Raw genomic sequence first — 27,744 nt, 5'->3', positions numbered from 1 at the left:
ACCAATTTAAATTAAGCAGGTCAACTAGGCAGGGATGTCCACTATCTCCCTCACTGTTTGCGTTAGCTATAGAACCCCTGGCAGAACTGATAAGAACAGAAATTAAAATAAGAGGGATAAAAATAACAGAAGGAACATAAAATCAGTCTATTTGCAGATGATGTCATAGTATACTTAACAGAACCAGAATTATCAATAACAGAATTACATAAGAAATTGAAGGAATATGGAGAAGTATCGGGGTACAAGATCAACGCAAATAAAAGTGAAGCAATGCCAATGAATAATGCGGATTTCACAAAGTTTAAGAAAGAATCACCATTTAAATGATTTCCAGGCAATCCGATACCTAGGTATTCAACTAGATAATAATCTAGCCCATCTATACAAATTAAATTAACAGCCATTAATGAACAAATTACAAGATGACTTAGAACATTGGAAAGCTTTACCACTAATACTGATAGGAAGGGTAAATTGCATTAAAATGAATATCTTCCCAAGGATAAAATACCTATTTCAATCGTTACCAATTCATCTAACAGAGAAATTCTTCAAGGAGCTAAAGAAAATAATAAGGAAATTCTTATGGAAAGGGGAGAAACTGAGGATAGCACTAGATAAATTAACAGAATGGTACAAACAAGGGGGCTTACAGCTACCAAACTTTAAGAATTATTATAGAGCAGCACAATTAAGATACCTATCAGATTTTTATCAAACAAGAGAAAAATCAGATTGGACCAGATTAGAGCTAGATAAAATAGGAGAGAAGGTTCCTGAACATATACTATATAAGTGGGATGAAAAGCTGGTGCAACATAGGAATTCACCAGTATTGCAGCATCTGCTCAACATTTGAAAGAAGATTCACAAAAAAAGGAAAAAAAAATTATCAACTATCAAAATTAATATTGATGCAAAATTATCAACTAATCCCTTTCACAATAGATAACCTTTCCTTTAGAGAATGGGAGAAAAAAGGGATCAAAAGAATAGAAAATTGTTTTTCAGGAAATAAATTATTATCTTTTGAACAAATGAAGTACAAATATGGTATAACTCACAGTACAATGTTTGCATACCACCAACTGAAAACCTACTTAAAGGATAAATTGGGAAACAGTCTGAGGTTACCAGAAGGAAGCAGTTTTGAATATGTGATTACAGACACAATGATAATTAAAAGATTTATAACATGTACATCAGGCTGCAAGAGAAAGAGAACGATGAAATAAGCTGTAAACCCAAACAAAAGTGGGAACAAGATCTAAACATAAAGATAAAGAATGAAACATGGGAAAAGCTATGCTCCGGAACTATGAGAAATACAATAAACACGAGGTTACGCATGATACAGTTGGTTACACAGGCTATACACTACGCCCCAAAAGTTAAATAAATGGGACCGAACAGTATCAGATAGATGTTTTCGCTGTAAGAAGGAAATGGGAACAACAGTACATGCAATTTGGCATGTAAGAAAGTGGAAAAGTTTTGGGAAGATCTAAATCAGGTATTAAATAAAATCACAAAAAGCAACATACCAAAAAATCCAGAGATCTTTCTTTTAAGTAATATAACTAAAGAACTTGGCCTCGATTTGGATGGAGCACAAAAAAGATTTATTATGATAGCCTTAGCTGTAGCAAAAAAATGTATAATGTCAACCTGGAAATCAGAAGATTGCCTGAGAATACAGCAATGGTACATAGAAATGAATAAATGTATTCCATTGGAAAAAATAACATATAATTTAAGAAATAACATCATAGTATTCGAACAAATTTGGGAACCGTACATGGAACACAACAGAGAAGTCCTACCACGCACCTCCACCACCTACAATGACAGAATGAGAAAAAGACAAAATGAACCGACCCAGTGTGTAAAAGTAGATGACACAATTTTCTTGTTTATTTTCAATGTGTGATGACATTGTTTAATGGGTTTAATGTGTCATATATGTTGAACGTTTAGTGGGTGGGAAGGAGGGAGGGAAGGGAGGGGGGAAAGGGGAGAAAATGACACTGTGTATATTCAAGAGGTAAATGTTTATGTGTATTTTGGTCAATATGGTTCATAGTGTGAAAAATTTAAAAAAAATTTAAAAACTTTCATCTGCTTCATTGAATTTTCCAAACTTTCTCTCCAGGAGTTCGTGAAGCTTGTTAGGTAGCCACCTTTTACCTTTATCCTTTTGCTTCCTTCCCCTGGTTGGTGCATGGAGCACACTTAGGGTTTATTTTGTTCCTCGTCGCCACAGTCGCATATGCACTTAAACAATGTGGACTCAGAGACATGGTACTTTTCTCATTCTTTAATATCATCAGACTAATTTGGCTACTGAGAAACAGATATACAAACAGATGACGCAGGCATCATGATGTACAGCAGGGCGGGCTTATACACAACAGCCACTCTGGTTGATAGGATAGTTAAGAGGTCATATTTCAACTCTCCAAATCTCTGATCAGACCACACTGAGAGTATTAAGTTTCAGTTCTGGCCACCTCATTATAGGAAGGGTGTAGAAGCTATGGAGAGAATATAGAGGATATTTACCAGGATGTTGCCTGGATTGGGAAAGAAGTCTTATCAGGTAAGGTTAGCAGACCTGGGACTTTTCTCCTTGGAGCACAGAAGGATGAGAAGAAATTTGATAGAGGTCTATAAAATTATGAGAGGCATAGATAAGCACCTGCTTCCCAGGGCAGGATCAGCAAATACCAGAAGACATATGTATAAAGTTGAGGGAGGGAAGTTTAGGGGAGACATCAGGGCTATTTCTTTTTCTAAACACAGAGATTGTGGGTACCTCGAATGCCTTGCTGGGGATGGTGGAGGAAGCTGAAACATTGGGGGAATTTAAAGACTCATAGACAGACAGATAGACATAGATGAAAGAAAAATAAAGTGTTATGGAGTAGGGAGAGTTAAATACTTTTTTTTTTAGAAAGGAATATATGGGTCTGCACATCATCAAGGGCTGAAGGACCCGTATTGCGCTGTATTATTCAATGTATCTACACTACAATAATCACTTGGACCCTACCATTCCCAGTGCAAGTCATGACCTGGTTCAACCTATCAAAGAGCAACACTTTACACATGAAATTTACTCTGCCATTCTTTGAGTCATTTTCCCACTTCATCTAATTCTGTTGTAACTTTCTTCATTATCCACTACCCCATCAATCTTGGTATAATCTGTAAACCTACTAACCTTGCTAAATGCAACAATCACTTCTACATTCAGGCAGACCAGCATCTCTAGGTTCAAGAAAAGTTTCTTTCCAACAGCTACCAGGCTCTTGAACCTTCCCTCGTTGTAGTAATCGGGGACTGCTCTGACACAACAAAGGACTATCTGGACTATTGCCAAGTAACTTTTTTTTGTTTTAGGGTCATTGTTAATATTTATTAGCTATTTTTAATTTACACTTATTGTCCATTTGTATTTAAATTAAGTTTTGTAGTTGTTCCCTTCCTCCCACCACCCCCCCTTATTTCCCCCACAAAGAACCTGTTCAACTGTAGCAAGTTAGAATTTGCTGCATATGTACATTATGTAATGCACATGCCAATAAACTCATTACCAATCAATTTAGTCCAAAGAAGATGGCTGAAATGACAATATTATCACCAAAGAAAAACTAATTAAACAAGTAGATTGGTCAAAATATGCTTGTGTTTGCTCAATCAGTTCAAACCTGTGATTTTGTTGAGACGCGCTCTTTTCGCCTGAAATGAACAGACCGTACTGGCTTTCCTCTTTCTAGTTCCTGATGACTCTCCCTGTCCTGAAGTCTGCTTTGGCTCAAAGGTCAATGGCTCAGAGTTTCCTGGTTAATAGAAATAGAAATAGTCACTCTCATTCAAATTCACCACCTGGGTACATTATTTATCAACTGGGCGCACCATTACACTTACAGTATTTCAAATTCAAAGTTCATTTGCAATGAATACCAGCAACCAACTTCAATTGTAAAGTTATTCACTGTATCAATAACTTTGAACTTTACCACTTAAACAATAATCAAAACAAAGGCAAAGTTTGGCATCAATTGCAACCCAAAAAAAATCACTAAAATGCTCGAGTTAGTCAGCATGTACATATCATAAAATATAGGGAAATGAAGGGAAGGGAACAAAAACAAAGGTCTATGAAAGGCAGCTAAGATTAAATAAATAAAAAAACAATAGTGCAAGGTAAAAAAAATATTTTATGGGCCATTACAATTCTTTCTAGCAACAAATTTGGTTAAGCCTTTTAATATGCTGGATCCCTTTGTGTATTGTCAAATAATAGCTATGGCATTAGACATAATCCAAGCACTTGAGCTAAGTAGGAGTGAAAATCTTGAGAGAAATTGAGAAACATGAATTTAGATTAAAGGGCATAAGCTGGCAATGGTTTCTACACTGTGTGGGAGAGACAAATTGAGCTTGGATGCTCGATTGAATGGTGAAATCACAACAACCTTGAGCTCAACGTCAGCAAAACCAAGGAGATGATTATGGACTTCAGGAGGAAGTCAAGGGAACACAACCCAGTCCTCATCAAAGACTCAGTAGTGGCGAGGGTCAAGAACTAGTGGGTTCAAGCAGCGAGTTGGAGAAGGTGGAGACCAGAGCTCGGCAATATTCAGAGGAGATGGGGCGAGGTGAGAACGACGGGGTTAATTGGTCAAGGGCTAATAAAAAGGTAAGGCAAATAAGCGGCCAAGCGAGCCACACAACAAGGAGTGCGGCTTTGAGGCTTTGGCTCGAAAGGCTACGGCGAGCAGAGGCTTCGGAGAGCAACTGCTGCAACCAAGGTAAGGGGAGAAGGTAAGTTTAATCAAGGGTATTATTCTACAAGCTAATTGAGTCATCCAGGGCTCTGGACTGTTTCAGCTCCGGGATATGAGAAATATGGGATGGTATACTTGTCCCAGACAACCATACCTGCAGGAAGTGCATTCATCTCTGGATCTTTACTGATTGACTTCGGCAACTGGAGCTGGAACTGGATGAACTGTGGGTTATTCAGGAGGCCGAGGCAGTCATAGAGAAATTATAGAGAGGTAGTCACTCCACATAGGCAAGATGCAGATAGATGGGTGACTGTTAGGGGAGATAAAAGAAAGGGACCAGTAATGCAGAGTACCCCTGTGGGTGTTCCCACTGACAATTATGTATGCTGTTTTGGATACTGCTGGTGTCAAGTCTCCTCCACTCAGAAAGGAAGGACCAAGAAGAGGAGAGCACTAATTAATTAGGAGGGCAGACAAGAAGTTTGCTGGAATGCATAGAGACTCCTGGATGTTGCCTCCAAGGTGCCAGTGTCCGGGATGTCTCAAATTATCTCAGCAGCATTCTAGATGTTGTGGTCCACGTGGGGACCATTTACATAGATAAGGTAGAGACGAGATCCTCAAGAGGGATTATAGGGAGCTAGGTAGAAAATTAAAAGACAGGACCTCAAGGGTGGTAATTTCCAGATTGCTGTGTATGCCATGCACAAGACAGGGTACAAATAGGAAGCTATGGCAGATGAATGCATGGCTAAAAAGTTGGTGTAGGGGACAGGACTTCAGACTCCTAGATCATTGGGATCGTTTCTAGGGGAGGTCAGACCTCTGTTAGAAGGATGCACTGCACCTTAACTGGAAAGGGACCAATATCCTGGCAGGAGGGTTTGCTAGAGCTGTTGGGGAGGGTTTAAACTAACTTTGCAAGGGAAGGGAAATCATAATGAGAGCAAAGAAAATAGGATAGCAGTGAGTCAAGGAGTTACATCAGAGGAAGGAGGTAAAGAGGTGGTCAAAAATGACAAAGAAAAGGCAGGTGAGCAGACAGGAGAAAGAGCTGTTCAACAGGAATACAGCTCATACGTCACCGATAACGGGCTTTCAGACGCTTTACTTAAATGCATGCAGCAAAGTGGATGGCCTGGTTGCTCAAATTCAACTAAAAAGGTATGACACTGTAGCCATTACCGAAATGTGGCTCAATGAGGTGTGCGATTGGGAGTTCAATATCACAGTCTATAGGAAGATAGGCAGGAGGGTAGAGATGGAGGAGGGGGGTAGCTCTGATGGTAAGTAATGACATTAAATCAATAGAAAGAAGGGACATAGGGTTTAAAGCAGTAGAATCAATATGGGTTGAATTAAGAAATGCTAAGGGTAAAAAGATTATTTTTCCAGTTATATACAGGTCCTCAAACAGCAGCTGGGAAGAGGACTATGAGATAGATAGAAATACAAAGGGTATGCTGCAAAGATAACATCAAAATAATTATGGGAGATTTTAACATGGCAGGGAAATGGGAAGGACAGAAAATTACTGGATCACAGGAGTATGAGTTTGTAGAGAGGATCAAGAACTTCTATAGTCACAGGGATCTGTGGAACTTACTGCCGCTCAAAGCAGTGGAGGCCAGATCACTGGGAGTATTTAAACAGGAAATGGATAGGTATCTCATTAGTAGGGGTATCAAGGGATATGGGGAAAAGGCTAGTACTTGGAACTAGGTGTGAGTTTAGTTTAGCTTAGTGCATATTCATAGAACAGACCCAATGCACCTAGTAGCCTGCTTCTGTTCCTTTATCTTGTGAACTTCATATTCCTGGATGCTAACATTTCTGAGGATTTGTCCTGGAACCTCCATTCGATCCAATCACAAAGAAGGCTCGCCAGTGGCTATAGTTTGTGAGATGTCTGAGGAGAATCTGTATGTCACCAAACACTCTCATAAACTTCTACAGGTGTACTGTGTAGAGCATTCTGGCTGATCTTAGAACAAGAATAATATCTGACAGACAGAAGCTTGAGATACAGTTAAGATTATTAGAGAAATTGTGCTATATAAATTGAATGTATTAAAGACACATAAATCTGCCGGACCAGATGAGGTACACCCATGGGTTTTGAAAGTCGTGGAGATTTTAGATCCACTGGTGAAAATCTTCGAGAAATCAAGTCTCTGGCGTGGTTCCGGGGGATTGGAAGGTTGCAAATGTGGTTCCGCTGTACAAGAAAGGTGGGAAGCAGAAAAAAAGGGAACTATACTCTGACGTCGGTGGTGAGGAAGATATTAGAGTCAATCCTCAAGGATGAAGTTATGAAATACCTGGAAATGCAAGACAGAATAGGTCCTAGTAAAGAGTAGATCCTGCCTGACCAACCTATTAAGAGTTTTTTGAAGAAATCTCAGGTATGATAGACAAAGGTGAGTCTGTGGATGTTATATACTTAGATTTTCAAAAGGGTTTCGATAAGGTGCCACACGTTAGGCTGATAAATAAAATGAAGTCCCATGGAATTACAGGGAAACAATTCTACTGGATAGAAAATTGGTTGATAGGCAGAAAGCTAAGAGTTGAAATTAAGGGATCCTGTTCAGAATGGCTGCCTGTAACAAGTGGTGTTCTGCAGGGGTCCATCTTGGGGCCGCTGCTGTTTACAATTTATATTAATGATTTCGATTGTGGACTAAATAGTTATGTGGCCAAATTTGCAGATGACACCAAGATAGGTGGTGGAGCAGAAACTGTTGATGAAACAGTAAAATTGCAGAGGGATATTGACAGATTGGACATATATATATATGGCAGATGAAGTATGATGTTGAGAAGTGTTCGGTTCTACATTTTGGCAGTGGAAATAGACAGGCAGAGGACTATCTGGATAGGGAGAAAATTCAATCCTTGGAGGTGCAAAGAGACCTGGGCATCCTTGTGCAGAGTAATCTAAAAGTTAATGCCCAGGTAGGATTGGCAGTGAAGGCGGCAATTGCTCATTTTGAGAGGTATAGTGTTTAAAAGTATAGAGGAGTTAATGAGGCTCTCTGGGGCACTGGTGAGACCCCATTTGGAATACTGTGTCCAGTTTTGGGCCCCCTATCTTAGAAAAGATGTGAGGTTGTTGGAAAGGGTGCAGAGGAGATTTACCAGAATGATTCCTGGAATCCAGGGGCTGGAGTATGGGGAACGTTTGGCAGCTCTTGGGTTGTACTCGGAATATAGGAGAGTGAGGGGGGAATCTCACAGAGAAAACCTAAGAGATGGATTTTTTGAACAGCTTGTTGAGAAGCCCACCAGGGGATCCACAGTTCTATATTGGGTCATGTGCAATTAACCCAAGGTCGTGAGGGAGTTAAAGATCTTAGAACCTCAAAGAAGCAGTGACCACAACATGGTCGAATACAATTTCAAATTTTAAAAGGAAAAAAGGTTATCAGATGTATCAATTTTTCAGTGGAATAAAGGAAATTATAGTGGTATGAGGAAAGAACTGGCCCAAGTCGACTGGAAAAGCAAATTAGTACGAGGAACAGAGCAGAATTGGAATATATTTTTGAAAATGATAAAAGGCATGCAGGATAGGTATATTTCTAGAAAAAGGAAAGCAGTCAAAGAAAGATAGTACCAATCTGGCTAACAAAAGAAGTTAAGGCCACATTCACTCTGTCAAAACTTTCAATATTCAAAACAGAGAGGATCAAGAACTTCTATAGTCACAGGGTTGTGGATCTGTGGAACACACTGCCGCTCAAAGCAGTGGAGGCCAGATCACTGGGAGTATTTAAACAGGAAATGGATAGGTATCTCATTAGTAGGGGTATCAAGGGATATGGGGAAAAGGCTAGTACTTGGAACTAGGTGTGAGTTTAGTTTAGCTTAGTGCATATTCATAGAACAGACCCAATGCACCTAGTAGCCTGCTTCTGTTCCTTTATCTTGTGAACTTCATATTCCTGGATGCTAACATTTCTGAGGATTTGTCCTGGAACCTCCATTCGATCCAATCACAAAGATGGCTCACCAGTGGCTATAGTTTGTGAGATGTCTGAGGAGAATCTGTATGTCACCAAACACTCTCATAAACTTCTACAGGTGTACTGTGTAGAGCATTCTGGCTGATCTTGGAACAAGAATAAAATCCAGAGGGTTGTTAACTTGGCCTGCGACATCACAGGCACCAGACTTCATTCCATCGATGTGGGGACTTGAAAAAGCAGCCTCTATCCTCAAAGACCCCCATCACGCAGGCCATGCACACTTCACTCTGCTACCATTGGGGAAAAAAGTACAGGAGCTTAAAGACAAGCACAAAGACAGCTTATTTCCTGCTGCCATCAAATTCCTGAATAATCAATGAACAAAAGACACTGCCTTACTTTTTTTTAATCGTAATGTGGTAAGATGGTTAAAATCTGAATGTTTGCCCTGTGACGCTGCTGCAAAACAGCGAATTTCATTACTCGTTCATAACAAAAATTTTGCAGAACAGTTCAATTCAGTTTGCACTCCACTCCACTCTTGACTTTTTCCTCCCATAAGCCTCTTATACTTTGAATGAAGTTCAATTTTGACAAAGCACATACCATAAATATTCGTGTATAATGCATTTCATGTATAATGTGACCCACCCTACCCAACCCCCCCCCCCAAAATTTTGAGGGGAAAAAGGGAGAAAAATTTTACCCGCCCGATTCGCGCTGCCGTCTCTCCCTCCTCGCCCGCCCGATTCCCGCTGCCGTCTCTCCCTCCTCGCCCGCCCGATTCCCGCTGCCGTCTCTCCCTCCTCGCCCGCCCGATTCCCGCTGCCGTCTCTCCCTCCTCGCCCGCCCGATTCCCGCTGCCGTCTCTCCCTCCTCGCCCGCCCGATTCCCGCTGCCGTCTCTCCCTCCTCGCCTGCCCGATTCGCGCTGCCATTTCTCCCCCCTCGCCCACCCGAGTCGCGCTGTCGTGTCTCTTCTCCCCCCCTCCCCAATTCACACTGCCATCCCCCCCCCCCCGATTCATGCTGTCATCTCCCACCCCTGCCCGTGCCCAACCTCGTCGCGCTGCCGTCAATGTAGGAGGCTGCTGATAATCTCAATTACCGTTAAACCTGGCAGAAGAAATTGTTAAAATAATACCCTCGTGTATAATGCGAGCCCCCTACTTTGAGCTCGAATTTCAGTACAAAATCTTTTGCATTATACATGAATATTTACGGTAATACTCCAACAATTTCAGATTGTGATTCTGGAACTCTGACTTACGGTGACCTGAAAAGTAATTCCAGGATTGTCAATTTTCAATACAATCAAGGACTTAAAATACCAAATTTCTTTCATGAAGCAATTTTTTGTGTAAATGATCATATGGAAGAGCATTTAAAAATTAGCAAAGGAACAAGCAAATCGGGAAAAATTTGGCGATTCAGGATTACTCAAAATATTTATTCTCCTGAAGAAAATGACAGAAGTCACCTTTCTGAAATACACAAAAGGTTCTGGCACATTGAAAGGTCAAACAAAATTTGTTGCTGGAAATATCTGTTTTTAATTTATTTATTTACAGCACGGTAGAAGCCGATTCAGGCTATTTAAACACATGTCACCCCATTTCACCCAATTAACCTACAACCCCACACATTTTGGAAGGTGGGAGGAAACTGGAGCACCTGGAGAAAACTTACGAAGACACAAAGATAATGTACAAACTTCTTGGAGACCACACTAGATTTAAACCTGGGTCGCTGGCACTGTAATAGAGTTGGGCTAACAGCTATGCTAACCATGGTGCCATCTAAACTCTTGTGGTACTCCCTGGATTCTAAGACTTGATTAACTCGGTTTTTAAAAAATATCTTGCTACTTAGAGAGAAATTGCAGCTTTCATTCCATTATTTCAGTGTTAAAAGCAAATACATTTCTTGACAAAGTTTAGATACCTTCAACCAAATCAATTTCATGTTACAGAATTCCACCAAAAAATTCAAGAATGTTCTAGCACGATGCTAACCTGCATCAGATAAGAAAGGGAAGATACAAACTGACCATACAAAAGTAGTAAATTGGCAGAAAAGACAGTATGTAACAGGTACAGAATCCAGCCTAATACAATCACTGGAAAAAGAGGCAAGAAAGGGCATAACTGAGAAGGGCCACATCTGGGATCATTCCATGAAACCCACAACCAGATGCAGTGAGTGTCCACGAGACACTGAAGCTGCATCTTGGGTTTGAGGAAAGTGAATGGAGTGAAGGAAAAGTTTTCATTGTAAAAACAAGTATAGTCAGAAAAATGAAGATGGTGACATTGCAGAACAGGTGAGCTTCGAGCAGGAAAGTTATGGTGTGGTTAGTGCAATGCTGTTACAGCACCAGCAATCGAGACTGGAGTTAGAATCCTGTGCTGTCTGTAAGGAGTTTGTACGTTCTTCCCGTGGCTCCAGTTTCCACCCACCCTCCAAAATGTACCGGGGATTGTAGGTCAAATGGGTGTGATTGGACGGCACGGATTCTTGGACCAAAAAGGCCTGTTACCGTGCTGTATTTCTAAATTTAAAAAAATTTAATTTAAGGACCCACAAGCCATCCTGGTGAGCATGCGACTGGTGGTGGGATGGGACTGGGAAATTGTCACAGTGGTTGAGGGTGTCAGATGCATCACAAATGAACATGGAGAAGAATTGGACAAGAGAAAAAATACCCGAGTTCAGCAGCACAGCTGGCATAGCAGTTAGCGCAACGCCTTTACAGTGCTGCGATTGCAACCAGATCTGGATTCAAATCCCGCTGTCTGTAAGGAGTTTGTACTTTCTCGCTGTGTCTGCATGGGTTTTCTCTGGAGGCTCCGGTTTCCTCCCATCCTTCAAAAATGTACCGGAGTGTTAGTTAATGAAATGTAAGCACAGACTTGGAGGGCCGAATTGGCCTGTTAAGTGCTGTATGTCTAATTTTGTCAAAAATTTAAATGCACATTTTGTTTAATTTTCAGAATGCGAATCAGGTTTATTGTCATGAATGTGTCACAAAATTTGTTGCTTTGCAGCAGCGTTATAGGTGTCAAATGGCAATAACTCACAGTTCTGCAAATATTTAAAAATAATTAGAGCAAAAAGAGAAAATAGTGAGGTAATGTCTATAGGTTTACTATTCATACAGAAATCTGATGTCAAGGGGAAGAAGCTGCTTTTATAACATTCAGTGTGTATCTTCCTGATGGTAGCTGTGAGAAAATGGCATGGCCTGGGTGGTGAGGGTCCTTGAATACAGGTTGCTTTCTTGAGACACCACCTCTTAAAGATGTCCTTAATGGAGCGAAGACTAATGTCCATGATGGCACTGGCCAAGTTTACAACCCTTAGTTGCCTTTTCCTGTCCTATGCATTGGCATCTTCAAACCAGATAGTGATGCAGCCAGTCAGAATGCTCTCCACGGTGCACCTATAGAAATTTGCAAGTCTTTGGTGACATACCAAATCTCCTCAACTCCTTACGAAGAAGAACTGCTGGCGAGCCATCTTCATGATTATATCAACATGATGGCCCCAGTGGTTCAGTCCAGATTGATCTTCAGGGATTTTGACACCCAGGAATTTGAACAAGAACAAGAAAGAACCACCATTGTGCATCCCCATGTCTCCTGATGATCCCCTCCTGTCCATTTCTGAGGATGACGCGAGGGCTGCCTTTGGAAAAGTGAATCCGAAGAAAGCTTCCAGTCCAGACGGAATACCCAGCCGAGTTTTAAAAACCTATGCTGACCAACTTGCAGATGTATTCACTGATATCTTCAGCATCTCAATCCGGCAAGGCGTAGTGCTCACCTGTTTCAAACAGACGTCATTCGCACCAGTGCTCAAGAAGAGTGTGGCAACCTGCTTAAATGACTATCAAACACTGGTTCTCACATCAGTGATGAAATGTTTAGAAAGGCTGTTGTTGAGTGGCTACATGGGTCAGTTCCAATTTGCCTACTTTAGCAACAGGTCTACAACAGATGCCATTTCACTGGCTCTGAACAAAACCCTGGAACACCTGGGCAGCAAAGATGCATACATCAGGCTGCTCTTTATCAACTACAGTTCATAATTGAACACCATCATTCCCGCAAAATTGAGCAGCAATCTCTTAAGTCTAGGCCTCAACTCCCCACTGTGTAAATGGACCTGGATTTCCTCACCTCCAGTCCACTCAGTGATGAATGGTAAAACATCTCCTCGACAACTTCCATGAGTACAGGAGCACCACAAGGCTATGTTCTTAGCCGCTGCTCAACTCATTATGCCACTGTGTGGCAAAGAATGACAACACCACCATCAACAAATTTGCTGACTATACCACAGTAGTGGGTTGTTTAAAAAGGGCAATGAATCAGCATAGAGGAGGGAGATTGCCATCTGTGATTCTGACGGCAACCGTGGTATCATCATCAAATTTGTAGGTGGCATTTGACTTGTGCCGAGCCACACAGTCATGGTCGTAGACAGAGTAGAGCAGTGGGCTAACACACATTCTTGAAGTGGACTTGCATTAATTGGCAGTGAAGGGGAGAGAATGTTACCAATCAACAATGACTGTGATCTTCCAATGAGGAAGTCAAGGATCCAGAGGATGGTGCAGAGACCACTGAGGAGATGATGGTGTTGAATGTGGATCTGTAATTGATCAAAAACACGATGTACGCATTGCTGTTGTCCAGGTGATCTAGGGTTGAGTGGAGAACCAGCAAGATTTCATCTGCTGTGAAACGATTTTGACAAATTGCACTGGTTCCAGATATTTACTTAAGTACGTTATTTCTAGCCATGACTAGCCTCTCAGAGCATTTAATCCCAGTAGAGACACAAGTGCTACTGGTGATAGTCATGGAGGCAGCTCACTTGGCTCTTCTTGGACACTGATATGACTGATGATTTTTGAAGCAGGTGGGAGCCTCCACTGCAGCAGTCAGAGACTTAAAATTTCATAAACACGCCAGTTAGTTCATTGTCACAGATTTTCAGGTCAGGTACACCATCAGAGCCTGACATCTTTTGAGCATTCATCTTCTTGAAAGATGTTCTCACGTTGGCCTTTGAGACAGATATCACAGGGTCGGCAGCATATGTAGAGTTTCTCATTGGTACAGCTGAATTATCCTATTCACGGCGATCATAGATTGTGTTCAGCACATTGGGTAGAAAAGCATCGCAGCTTTGTAGGAAGCCCTGTCATAGTGTCTGATTCACTTTTTAACTTCACTCAGAAATTCTTCTTTGCTGTTAAGATACCCTTCTGCAGGTTGTACCTGGACTTCCTGGAGATCTGGATCTTAAACACCATCGACGTACCCCTCAGTAGGTTGTGAATTTTTTTGATTCATCCACAGTTTTGGTTGCGGTGCTCAGGGTATGTGCATGTGGGCACACACTCATTCACACAGGTCCCGATGAAGTTGGTGACAGCTGAGTCATATTCATTCAAATTTGAAGATGAATCTTTGAATATGGTCAGTCCATCAATTCAAAGCAATCCTGCAGAAACTCCTCCGCTGTCCTCGAACATATTTTCACTAAATGCACCACTGGTTCTCAATGGTGGAAAGGGTTTTGCCTGCTATGTCCTGGGCTGTGTCCAGTTCCTTTTGTAGGGCTTTCCATTCAGGGGTATTGGTGTCCCCATAACAGACCATGATGTAGCCAGTCAGCACACTTCCCACCACACATCTGTAGAAATTTGACAGGGTTTCTGATATTATACCAAACTTCCAAAAACTCCTGAAAAAGTAAAGGCAATGATGTGCTTTCTTTGTGATGCCATTAATGTGTTGGGTCGAGGAAAGATCCTCCAAGAAAGTGACTACCCAGAACTTAAATTTACTCACCTTCTCCACCTTTGATCTCCCAATGATCACTGGATCGTACACCTCTGGTTTCCCCTTCCTGAAGTTAATAATCAGCTCCTTAGTTTTGGTGGCATTGAATGCAAGGTTGCTGTTTGGTGCACCATTCAGCCAAGTTATCCAATCTCCCTCCTTTATGCTGATTCACCGCCATTTTTTATGCAAAGCACCATCTTTTGCAAAATTGTAATGGTGTTGTTTTTGTACCGAGCCCCACAGTCATAGGTGTAATGTGAGTGGAGCAGGGGGTTAGGAGCACAGTCCTGTGGTGTTCCAGTACTGATGGAGTCTGTGGAGGACATGTTCTTACCAATCCTCACTGATTGTGGTCTGCAGTTGAGGTAGTTTAGGCAGTTTACCACACTCTTTTTGGGTACTAGTACGATTGAGACCAGTTTTAAACAGTTGGGTCCATGCCCTATCGGAATGAGATGTTGATGATATCCGTGAAGAAATTGGCAAGTTGGTCAGTGTAGGTTTTTAAATACTCAACCAGGTACTCCAATCAGACAAGATGCTTTCTTTGGATTCACTCTCCTGAAGACAACCTGCATGTTATCCCCGGATATGGACAGGAAAGGACTATCAGGGGACCAATGGGTGTGTGGTGGTAGTTCTTCCTTGTTCTTGGGGTCAATCAGACATAAAAAGTATCAAGTTCATTTGTGAGTGAAGCTTTGCTGTCTCCCACTGCAACAAATTTGGATTTGGAGCAGATTATCTCATTTAGGCCCTGCCACAGCTGTCGGGTAGCCTTTGTTCTTTCCATTTTCATCGAGAAACTCCACTTTGCCTGGGTGATGACTTTTCGGGTGATGATACCTGCTCTTTTTGTAGTAATCCAGATCTCTGGAGTTGACCTGGTTCTCAGCAGGTTCCAGATTTCATTATTTATCTAAGTCCTCTGGTTGGGGAAACCCTGAACAATTTTGTTGGAGGGGGGGGGGTGGAAGGGAGAGGAAAACACACTTGCCTACAGCTGTTTTGATAATTGGTGACAGCCCTAGCATAATCGTTCAGATACTCACCTGAGTCCAAAAACACTACCCAATCTGCTAAGTCGAGGAAGTCCTATAACTGTTCGCCAGCCTCCTGCAACCACATTCTAGCTGTCCTGATCTCTGAGGCTTCTCTTCTTAAGCTCTATCTGATTTCCTATTCTGTCCAAAGCCCAACCTCAGCTCAGGGAAAAACATTGCTCATTATTGAATTCAACAATTTCAAAAAACTGGAATTCAGAAAGCTGAACCTGTTAACCTATTCTATCACTGGACTCTATACATGAAAGTCTAGTCTTGCAGACTCCCTAACATTATTCCGGTCTTGGTAAAAAAAAAAAATCACAACTGGTTCGATTACAATCATGACTGGACAGATTTAAACTGCATGTCGAAGAGGAAGTCAATTGTTGTTAATTATTTTGTATTTGCTTCATATTTTATTTTTCTGCTAGTTTAACATTTCAATAAATAACAAACGTTTCTGGACATCATACATGTAAGAATACTTAAAAATCACTTGCACTTTTTAAGAGTTTCCCAAGCTGTGGGCATGGCTTTGCTTACTTTAAAATGCATCTTGTGGGTGGAATCCCCTTATGACAGGAGTCCCTACTGTGGTCAAGACCAAGACACTGGAATCTTGAATGTTTTGGACTGTTAAAATTTTACCTCTTTATCCCGAGGCAACATTGTGGGATCAAAGATCAGCAAAGCTCTGGAGTAGCAAAATCCTGCTCCTTGATCCAATACAAGAATGGGCAAAAATGTAGCAAATGGATTTCACTGCATGCAAACTTAGATGCAAAGAGGATTGCAGTTCACAAATCACAAAGTTATAAACTATGAAAGATCCACAAGTACCTTCCGTGACGTTTGGACTGATATTTTTTTCCCCCTTTATCTGCCGCTGTGCTCCACAGTTTTAAATTTATAATCAAACACTTCCCATGAAATTAAAGTGCTTATTTCAGATTTTATTAAAGGGTATTTGTGTACGCTTTGATTTGATGAGGTAGAAATTAGAGTACTTTTTAAACATAGTCCCCTCATTTTAGGGCACCATAATATTTGGGACATAGCAATGGTATGTATATTAAAGGAGTCATGTTTATTACTTTCCTGCATATCCCTTGTATGCAATGACTGCTTGAAGTCTATGAGTATCTTCTCTGGTAATGCCCTGCTAGGCCTCTATTGCATCCATCTTCAGCTCCTGTTTGTTTTTTGTCCCCTTAGGTTTCCTCTTCAACATATGACAGGCATGCTCAATTAGATTTAGATCGGATGACAGGCTTGGCCTTATAAAATTTTTCCAGATTTTAGCTTTTAAAAACTCCTTTGTTGCTTCGGCAGTATGTTTGGGATCACTGTCTTGCTGTAGGATGAAGCATCGTCCAATAGGTTTGGATGTATTTGCTCAAACTTGAGCAGATATTTCTATACACCACAGATTTAACTTTGCTACTGCTATCAGCAATTACATTATTCAGTGCACCAGTACCTGTGGCAGCCATTCATACCCAGGCCATAAAACCTTACACCACATTTCACAGATAAAGTGGTATGCTTTGGATCTTGGGAAGTTCCTTTACGCCTCCACACTATGCTCTTGCCATCACAACTTCATTTTAGTCTCATATGTCCACATGACCTTTTTCCAGAATTCTGCAGGCTTTCTTAAATACTTCTTGGCAAATTATAATCTGGCCATCCTGTTTCTATGAGTAACAAATGGTTTGTATTTGTTGTGTAGCCTCTACATTGCTGTTCATGAAGTCTTCTGCAGACAGCAATCATTAATATATCCACACCTGCCTCCTGAAGAGTGTTTCTGATCTGTCCAACATATGTTTGGGGATTTTTCTTCATTATGATGAGACGACTTCTGTCATCAGCAAAGGAGGTCTTCCTTAGCCTGCCAGTCCCTTTGCGATTACTGAGCTCATCAATACGCTCTCTCTTTTTAATGATGTTCCAAACAGTTGATTTTGGTAATCCTAAGTTTGGGTAATGTCTCTTACTGTTTAATTCTTGTTTTTCAGCCTCAATGGTTTGACTTTTATTGGCATAACTCTGGTTCTCAGGTTGAAAAATGGCAACTCCAGACTCCAAAGGTGATCAAAAGCTTAGAAGCAACCCTAGCTCTCTTATACCTGAATAAAGGAAATAAAAAGTGTCTTTCTCCCAAACATTATAGATACAAAGGTACAGAAAATAACTAATATCACAAATAGAACATTACTTTATTCTGAAGACTAGAATGCAAGGAAAAAGTATTTCCATAACAATATTGAACTTCAGTTGGATCACATCTCATGTACTGTATCACATTTTTGGGCATTCTTACAACAATTTATTCACTAAATTCAAGTTGCTTTATACTAACCTGAGATAGCAACAGATACAGGCTCTTGTTTTTTTTCTGCTTCATCTTTTACTTTAACATCTGACATCCTTCGATCTTTTCTGAAATGGGATCCTCTTCCCATTTTTCTTTCCTCTTTTTCTTTATTAACTCTGTGCTTTGTGACTGGTTTATTCTTTGTGGCAGCAGCTGCTGCAGTAGCAGCTTTAACAAGAGCTAACCAGTCCTGTAATAAAAAACTCAATCAGAACAGAATTTTTTTTAATCAAACTACAAGAAGAAATACACAAATTCTGCTCCTGGTTACTTTTCAGAGTCTCAACAAACTTAATTTCCCAAGTTGTAGCATATTTATTCAGCAAATTAAGGTAGCATAAAGTGCGAGGAAGTTAAATAAAAAGACCCAATTCCCACAACCCCAGACCAGAAGCAAAACATGAACCATATCTCCTGTTCCTGACCACATGCTGGTGGCAGATTTATGCCCTCTTGTAATATTAAATATCTCGATACATGTAGTGGCATGTAGAACAAGGCTTCCAAAAAACAGATAGTCTCATTCTAGTATGGAAGATACTGGTTGGAAAAAGGAACATTATACTTTCTATAGTCTAAAGACCATAATTTTGGAAAATATGCATCACTTAATCCAATAAGCAAAAACTAATGTATATTTCAAGAATTGCCCAAAATTCAATTAATGTAAGATACATGAATAAATTTATTGCAATAACCATCAGTGAACTTTTGACTTAATGCTGCAGATAAGACATCTCAATGTTCATGAATTCATGTTACAAATGTGGAATTATGCACACATGCTACTGGATGGAACATTATACACAAGTGGCCAACTTCAGGACACACAGTAAAGCTATTTGTTTGGAGCACAACTAGAAATTTATTTCACACATTTCTAAAGCTATGACCGTGAACTACATATGCTGAAGTATTTCCAATGACTGGAGCCACAAAAAAAAAAAGTCAGGTTGACTGGACCATTAACTTCAACCTAGACTCAAATATATATATTTGATACAACAAAAACTTAAAACCAGGAAGGTGGATAATGTGTACTTATTTCAAAAAAAGTCTACCAATACGCCAGTGAACTGCAGTCCAGTGAGCTTATCTTCAGGTGTGGGTAAGTTACTGGAGGGGATTCTGAGAGATAGAATCAATTTGCAATTGGAGAGGCAACTAATTAGGGATCATCAGCATGGCTTTGTCAATAGGAAATCATGATTGAGAAGTATGGAAGTGGTATTCAAGAACTGGTCGACTGGATTCAGAATTGGCTTGCTAGTAGGAGACAGAAATTGGTGGGGTGGTGGGGGTTGCTTTTCAGGTTGAAGGTCTGTGAGCAGTGATGTATTGCCAGGTGTCAGGCAATGCAGTCAGAAAGATGAAGGAGGCAACTGGAATACTTGCCTACATCAGTCAAGGCAGTGACTGAAGAAGCAGGGAGATCATGAGGCAACCACAGATGACATTGGTGAGACCGCACAGAGCACTGCATGAAGTTTTTGTCATCCAGATATAGGAACTACATCTTTAAGCAGGAAAGAATGCAGATATTCACAAGAATGTTGCCGAGACTGGGGTGAGGGGTAGTAAATTATAAGGAGAGGTAGGCTGGGACTTTTATCCTTGGAGCACAGGAGGCAAAGGGCATATGTAATAGAGGTGTATAAAATCAGGAGGGGCATGGACATGGTAAATAGTCATTGCCTTTTTCCCAGGGTAGATTTGAGGGCATAGATTTGAAGTGAATGTGGAAAAATTTAAAAGGGTACCAAGGCACATCTTTTTCACAAGCTGTCAGGAAAAGGGTAGAAGCTGAGACAATTGTTACATTCAAGTCAGTTCGACAGGTACATGGAGAGATAAGGTTTCGAGGAATAATGGCCAAATGGAGGCAATTGAGATTTCTTGGTTGGCATGGACAAGATAGGCCTGGAGCCAGTTTCTGTGCTGTACAACTTGATAATTCTATAAGATTTGAATATGCAATTCTTCATTTAAGGTACATATTCCATATTCTTTTTTAAAATACGGAACGCTTCACGAATTTGCGTGTCACCCTTGCACAGGGGCCATGCTAATCTTCTCTGTATAGTTCCAATTTTAGTATATGTGCTGCTGAAGTGAGCACCATTTTCTTAGAAACATACCAACTTTCTACTGAATAACTTAAGGTGGATCACATGTGATCAACTAAAATATCTTGCTTGGAGTTCCTGAGTTATTTCCAGGAACGATAAAGTATAAGGAATTGCTACTGATGCCGTAATAGCATGCAAAATAGTAGGTAATGTGCGATGACAGGTTGCTATGTGGGTAATCTGGCATGAATTCATTTTTGGCATTGGTGGGTGGGGCGTGCTGGGGAGGGCGCGCCAGGGAAGGGAATTGGGACAGGCGCCAACGTGCGAATGTGATAGAAAATGCACTTAGTACTGTCAGCAATGTTAACAACCCAAATAACAATCATTCATTTGATGTTCAAAAAAGTGTACTTTATCTCTTAAGCAACATTTCTGAAACTATTAATTTAATAGATACAACAGTGTGCAGAAAAGACAAACCCACACACAGTATTAGTCAGGCTAAGCTCTGAGTTTTATTGTGGCTCAAGCCCAACTTTTATACTTGCACTGTTACCGCTGTGGCCCCCCTTGGCTGATGTCACAACATGCATAACAAAAGCGAGTTTCCGGTGCTCAGGTTCTTTCCTGCATAATAATGTCCTTCTTCCCTGCACGCTGTCCCTGTCTGTTGGCTGCGCAGTAAGGCTAGCACCATTTTGGGGTCACTGACCTTTAAGCTGTCCTTGCCATTCATCTGCCAATTCGCTGGTTGGGGCCAGTGCCGCTCGCACGGGCTGCTGGTCTTAGGTTGCGCTCAATGCCCGGAGCGGCAGCAGGCCATCACAAGTGCTGTTTTTTGGGAATTTAGTGTGTGTATATTGGCCACCTTGTTTTGTACATTATGAGACCATGCTTCAAAATTAGTATTAAGTGTACGAACATCCCCAAAAAGGATTATGAACTATACTTGTGAATGAAATTTAGTCCTTCATTCTTTCAAATACCTCTAAAACATCAGAAGCTGGAAAATATGAAAAAAAATTGCACTAAAGACTAGAATCATTTCCTCTTTTATGAACAATGATGTTTTCCAATTTACCCACACATCCAAATGACCAAAGGCTTACCTGCCCTTTAGCATCTTCTGGCATTGACTTTATATGTATTCTTTTCAGAGACCGTATAACACCATCATAAAACTGTACTGTGTAGGTGCCTGTTAAAGATTATAAAAAAAGGAATTACACTTCATTCATTTTAGAAACATGCAAGATAAAAGCAGAATTTAGGATTCACTTATGTCCGTAAACTCAACCAGAAAAATTCCAAATTTAAATTGGGTCTGATGAGAAACATCACAGGTTATTGGAAATAAAGGGCCTTAACAAAGATCTTTGCATCTTGACTAGTGACAGGAGAGGCCCAGTTGAAGAGCATTAATGTCATACCTTTGTTCAAGAAGGAAAAAAATTATAATAGAAGAATTTAAGTCAGTAAGCTTCCCATAAGTGGAAAAGATACACAGGGATATGATTTGTGGACATTTGGAAAGTATAGTCAGGTTAGGGGATAATCAAATTGGCTTTGTGAAGGATAGGTAATGTCTTACCAAATTGATTGGGATTTTGAGGAGGTGACAAAGATAGTTGATGCGGGCAGAACTATGGATGTTTACCACATGAATTTTAGTACTGTATTTGACAAGGTCCCTCATAGTAAGCCTATTACAGAATTGGCTGGCCTATGGAGGATAATGGTGGAAGGCTGGTATTCGGACTAGATGCACGTGACCAGTGGGATTCCACGGGGATCGGTATTGGGACCACTGTGTTTGTGCTATACATGACATGAATGAAAAAGTAGTGGGTAGGTTAGCAAGTTTGCAGATAGTACAGATTGATGAAGTTGCAGACAGTGTAGATGGCTATCAAAAAAAAATAACAAGATATATAGATCTGTTAAATATGGGCAGAGAAATGGCAGATGATTAATCCAGATAATTGAAAATTGCTGCACTTTTGGAATTCAAATGCAAGGAGAGCAGATAATTGAAGGGCTCTTAACAGCATTGACATGCAGAGATATCTGGGAGTAGAGAAAGCATATGGTATGGCATGCTTCGTTTCTTTGGGCAGGATATGGAGTTTAAAAGTAGGGAAGTCATGTTACATCCAAAGCTTGGATAAGGCTGTGCTTGGAATACTATAGGCAATTCTTGTCCCTCCCCATCTCCCTCCCATTATAGTAAAGAAGTGGAGGCATTGGAAATGATACAGAAGCTTCCCAGAAAGTTGCCTGGTTTACAGGCTATGCGTTATGGAAAGAAATTGGATAAACTCTATTGTTTTCTCTGGAGTGTAGGAGAATAAGGAAAGACCAGGTTTATAAAATCACTGGAGGTACTGATAAGATGGACAGCTAGCAGCTTTCCTCCAGACTAAAAGACATGTTTAAGATGAGGAGAAGGAAGTTTAAGAGAGATGTGCAAGCCAAATATTTCAATCAGCGAGTGGTAGGTGTCTGGAACAGGCTGCCAGGAGTAGCGATTGAAGTAGATACAATAGCATTAGGAGGCTTCTAGATAGACACATGAATATGAAGGGGATAGAATTATGCAGAATAAAAAAAAATTAAATTTTCACTCTTGATCAAATGATTTGGAGACCAAGAAACAACTCAAGAGACCTGCAGATGCAGGAAATGCGCAGTATAAACATACTGTTGGAGGCACTGAGGAGTTCAGGCACCACCTGCAATTGTAAAGAGATGGACGATATTTGGGGCCAAGATCCTGCATCAGGATAAGTTAACAACAATATTTGAGTTAATTGATGTGGAAAAGACCAATGCAAAAGAGTGCTTGAGAAAAATTAAACTTTACCGTTTGAAATTGCAACTCTGAAATACATGGGGTTGACGTAAATTTAAGTAAAACTAGTAGTAGCCGAAATAATGAGATATGCAAATGGTTATTGAGTATCCATTCAATTACCAAAATCATAGCTGGGGAGGAAATACATTATAAAAGTGGAAAAGTTTTCAGAGAAGGACTGCTTAAGGAAGACAGATAGCCGAAAAAACCATGGATAAGGGCACATGAAACTGAGGAAGGTTACAAGGAAAATTAAGTAGATGATCTCCACAATAACTTGGCCCTTAGGTCATTGAAACTGCACTATGCCATCCATTTTTTTAATTAACTATTTTATGAATCCCCTTCTATTGAAGTTTTGATTGAAATTATAGCATTTTAATAAAGTTCAATTCTTTTGTATTACACAAAATTGAATTGGCATTTCAGTTAGAGCAAAACAACCAGTTGATGTTGGCTGTTTAAACTATTTCATTAATAATAAGAGCAAGAACATTGATCAAGGTACTAGAGCAACCAACAAGTTTAGTTAGTTTCTTCCATACTTCTCTCCCAATTACATAAAAAATGTTTTATGATTTCAGTCCATGCCCCTTCCCCACCCTTAAATGTGTTGTGGCGTTCATTGAGAATGGCTATACTAGAGAATGGACTGTTAATCCTGGAATCATGGGAGGGATCGTTAAATGCTTTCTTAATCATTAAATAGGCTGAACTTGGAGTCAGGGATATACAGCAGAAACAGACCTTTTGGTCCACCTAATCTGTGCTTACAAAACACGCACTCCACACACACTGCACCCAAGGTCAGATTTGAACCTGGGCCACTGGGGCTGAGACAACAGCTGTGCTAGTGATGCCCTTGAGAGGGCAGGTGAATTGCTTTTTCTTCCAAAACCTGCTCGGCACAAACAACTGACTCGGCTAACAATAAAAAGAAATAAAATTTGTCAGGTTCTTTGTATAAATAAATACAAAATTTTTAATTGCCAACATTAACCCTTTTATCTGAACAATAGGTACTTGGCCCCATAACTCAGCAGGGTCAAAACTTTCAAAAGAGATGGTTATATGGTTTACATGAAATGAAAAGTTGTTCTTTGCACTTACCCTCCTTGTTAATGTCTTCAATTTTGGCAGGGTAGTAACGACAGTCTGTCCAACGTGCCAGGACTTCATCTCCATTTTTGAAATCCTGCACAGAAAAAAGTTTTTTCCTTCATTTTCATAAATTGATTGGGGGGGGGGGGGGGAGGAGCTAAATTTAAAAAGAAACATTCTAATTTCTGTGGGAGAGGATTAAAATTATCAAGACAGAAATTCTGAACTTCTCAGCTGATTTCTCAGTTCAAGGCACCTTCATATAAAATGAGTCCCATTTTCAGCCTGTTTTCTTTTTTTCTTTTTATCATTCTTTATTTGGATTATCAGTTTAACATGGTTTTATAGATCAATTCAATAACTTGTTTCTCATGAGGATCAAGAAACTGTCTATATAGTTCTATATAGTACATTCTTTTTCTGTACTTGTATGAGATGACTTGTTAAGTTTTCCTTAAAATTTTTAATGCAAATTTAAATGTTAAACATTAAAATATTTTAAAAAGAAAGAATTTCTGTCTTTCTGAGTGCCAAAATTTAAGTAGAAGTTGGAATTTTCAAGTGTAATTGTCAGCTTTCGAATGCAAGATTTGGAATCTCATTTTCTTTCTAGATCTAACTTTCCAAGCTGATTAAAAAAAGATACTGGGGAATAAAGAGCACATATCTCAAAATCCATTCTGTTATATGATCCACAATGACAACCCTAAATGCTTTTTGGAAGGAATCAACTTGGACCAAAATCTACTAATTCAAAAATTTTCACTCACTATGATTTCTTCATCATCTTTGAGTGTTTCTTTTCGTACTAAATGCCCCTCAAGAGGTCGTAGGCGATGGCTATCCCAGTAAATCCATTCATCGTACCGATGGCTCCATCTCTCAAAATGGATCAGCATTTTCCCTTGCTCATAGTCAATTTTTTCGATTCGTGATGTATACCTTAAGATGATAAAAGGGAACAAATAATTTGATAATTTTGAAACAAATCAATGCAATATTGATGTTCTTCACAAAATGCTCCCAGAGATTATAATTTATAATGGTAAGACCCAAAATCACACATAAGAATTTCACTGGAATAGCATGATTGAAATAAAGATTTTTTTTTAAACTTTTTTTTTAAGTCTATTCTTATTCATGTTGGCTTATGGAACTTAATTACAACAATATTATTGACATTGATAGGACCAACCATCTCAGATCATCAAGAGAGAACCAAAATAATCCCTGTACAATTTATAAACCTGCGAGTACTAAGAAAAGGGTGCCTTAATAAGCATGGAATTGTGGCAAGACGACACAGAATATCAGTCCCTACTTCAAATGCCATTCCTCACTGTTAAATAAATCATGCAAACTACCACTAGCTTCACAAACAATCATTCTAGAAAAGGGCAGGTTGCTGTCATTAGTCAATCTTAACTTTACATTATCACTGCTTACAGGAGTGGATAAAACTTGCTTTAGGGCTTATTTTACCATCAATTATAATTTCCATTTGTTAACAGCATTTTAATTATTACCGTATATTTCAAGTCAGTTTTTGAAACCCCCCCCAAAAAAATGCATAAAGAGTCATCTTATACAACAGGTACAAAAATGAGACCTTAAGTTCTACTAAAAAAAAAATGCTCAATGCAGATTTGACATATAAGACAACCCTTTTTTTAATATTTTATTTCAAATTTTTAACCATATATGCATTTAAAAATAGATGTAATAATATATTTAGTATCAAATACATGATGATAATACCCCAGCACACCCTTCCCCCACCCCCTACAGTCCCAAGATAAAAGAAAGTATAGAATTAAGAGTTAAGATAGAAAAAAGGAGAGAAAGAAGAGAAAAAAGAAGAATGAGAATGGACTGTTGAAAGTGTTAAATCCCATCCGGTCTAAAATTGTTAATGGGGTTCCATGCAGGTCTTAAAGGCTAAGAAGAACATTTAGAAATCTAAAAAATTAAAAGTTTAATCCTATTTTTTGTAGATATGGGCACCATATTTGTAAGAATATATCAAATTTGTTTCCTTAAATTGTATGCAATTTTCTTAAGGGGAACACATCTGTGCATTTCCGTGCTCCATCATTCCAAACTCAAGTGTGAATCAGATTTCTAAATAACTACATTCACTGGTCACTGCTACTACAATTTTAAAAAACTCTATCCGGTATTTAGTTAATTTCAAATTTAGGTTTTATCCCTATAATGTCACTAATAAAAATCATTCTGGATTTTATGGAAATTGGACTCCAATAATTTGTTTTTAAAAATTTCCTAATTCCAGCCAGAAGACCACGTTGAATGTAAAAAAAAGTTCCCACCTCTTCATCACATCTTAAAACAGTGATGTGATAAATCTGATTTCAATTGATTTAATTTTTGTGGCATGAGGTATAACTGATGTAAAAAATTATATTGTACCAGTCTATATCTCACATTTATTGTATTAGTCATACTGTCTTGACATATATCAGCCCAATTCTCCTATCTATTATCACATTTAAGTGTAACTCCCATTTTTGTCTTGATTTATGAATCCCCGGTTTAGGGCTCCCCATTTGAAGTAATAGATGTATAAGACAACCCTTGAAGCATCTTACCACCGCCTGTGCAGCTGCGCCCCGGCACCTCCCCTTTGCCATCATTAGCCACCAGACATTTTACAATTGTCGAGCCTGAGGTCCCCGCTTCTGCCCAGGAGGCCCAGGTCCCCACTCTTGTCTAGAAGGCCATGGAACACTTGGGCATCGAGGCGACTTCTTCAATGCGGACAGCACCACACCCGATGTTGAGAATGAATTCGCCGGCTGCAGCCAATACTGAAAACTTGAACCTAGCACCGTTTGGCATCTTTCTGGCCAGAAGCAAAGGTTTTTTTAAAACTGTTATTGTAATCACTTGTTTGCTTAATTTACAGATTTGTCACTTGATGATTGGGGTGTTGCAACAAAGTTTAGGTTGTTGCTGAGAGGCCCGGATACCAGTCCTGGCACATTCCTTCCAGAAAATTAGTTTGTCACCTTATACACCTGATATATGATAAAACCATGAAATTCAGGCTGAAAATGGGGGCCTGTCTTATCTGAAGGTCGATACGTACACCAAAATATACAGTATTTATTTGAATAGAAGCAAAAAAGTTATTTTACTTGTGAAAATAAAAAAAATCCAAAGGCAAATATTAACTTTGTTAAAAGGTGGTGCTCTTTCAATAATCCTTTCAATTCCACAAATCCCCCAAACCAATACTTGAGGGACCCAAAACTGGTTCATCCATACGTGTTATCAGAAGTTGCCTGCTAGAGAATTCAACTTCCTTTGCTATTCAAATAATGAATTAATTCTTGTCTCTATTCAGAAAGGTTCAAATAACTTGTAGGATTAGGTTTATTTGCAACAAATAGCATCCATTTCACAGAAAGACAAACAATTATAAATCGCTAACAAATGAAAGGCAAATAACACTAATTTTTGCTCTTTCTCAACTGGCACAAGTATCATAGTCCAATCACCTGTGTTGTAAACTTTCTATGATTCTAGCTCGACAAGAACACAATCAAATTTGTCTCCAGGTTACACAAGTATCTCCATCTAATATTAATAATACAATTTAATCTACTGCCAAATCATTTTTATTCATTTTTTAAGAAATGGG

The 27,744-nt window shown here is 39.6% G+C and overlaps 1 protein-coding gene and 1 non-coding gene across 6 annotated transcripts in view; both read right to left on the bottom strand.

Annotated features, from left to right (window-relative positions):
• The window catches only part of phf20l1 (PHD finger protein 20 like 1), a 144,346-nt gene that overhangs the window by 95,133 nt on the left and 21,469 nt on the right, over nucleotides 1-27,744 (bottom strand). For 4 of the 5 annotated variants that reach the window (XM_069922217.1, XM_069922216.1, XM_069922218.1 and 1 more), the window contains exons 4-8: nucleotides 24,851-25,022; nucleotides 24,090-24,174; nucleotides 21,235-21,323; nucleotides 18,039-18,243; nucleotides 3,714-3,845 (exon numbers count right to left, since the gene is read on the bottom strand). In XM_069922217.1, coding sequence (XP_069778318.1) covers nucleotides 3,714-3,845; nucleotides 18,039-18,243; nucleotides 21,235-21,323; nucleotides 24,090-24,174; nucleotides 24,851-25,022 — 683 coding nt within the window. The remainder of the gene's footprint in view (nucleotides 1-3,713; nucleotides 3,846-18,038; nucleotides 18,244-21,234; nucleotides 21,324-24,089; nucleotides 24,175-24,850; nucleotides 25,023-27,744) is intronic. The other variant, XM_069922220.1, reaches the window with a different exon arrangement.
• Nucleotides 20,066-20,172, bottom strand: LOC138755961 (U6 spliceosomal RNA). Its single transcript, XR_011352657.1, has one exon. It is a non-coding gene; the product is annotated as a U6 spliceosomal RNA (small nuclear RNA).

The sequence above is a fragment of the Narcine bancroftii genome, chromosome 2, assembly GCF_036971445.1.
Source record: "Narcine bancroftii isolate sNarBan1 chromosome 2, sNarBan1.hap1, whole genome shotgun sequence".
Lineage (NCBI taxonomy): Eukaryota > Metazoa > Chordata > Chondrichthyes > Torpediniformes > Narcinidae > Narcine > Narcine bancroftii.
This window is presented reverse-complemented; position numbering and strand designations above follow the sequence as displayed.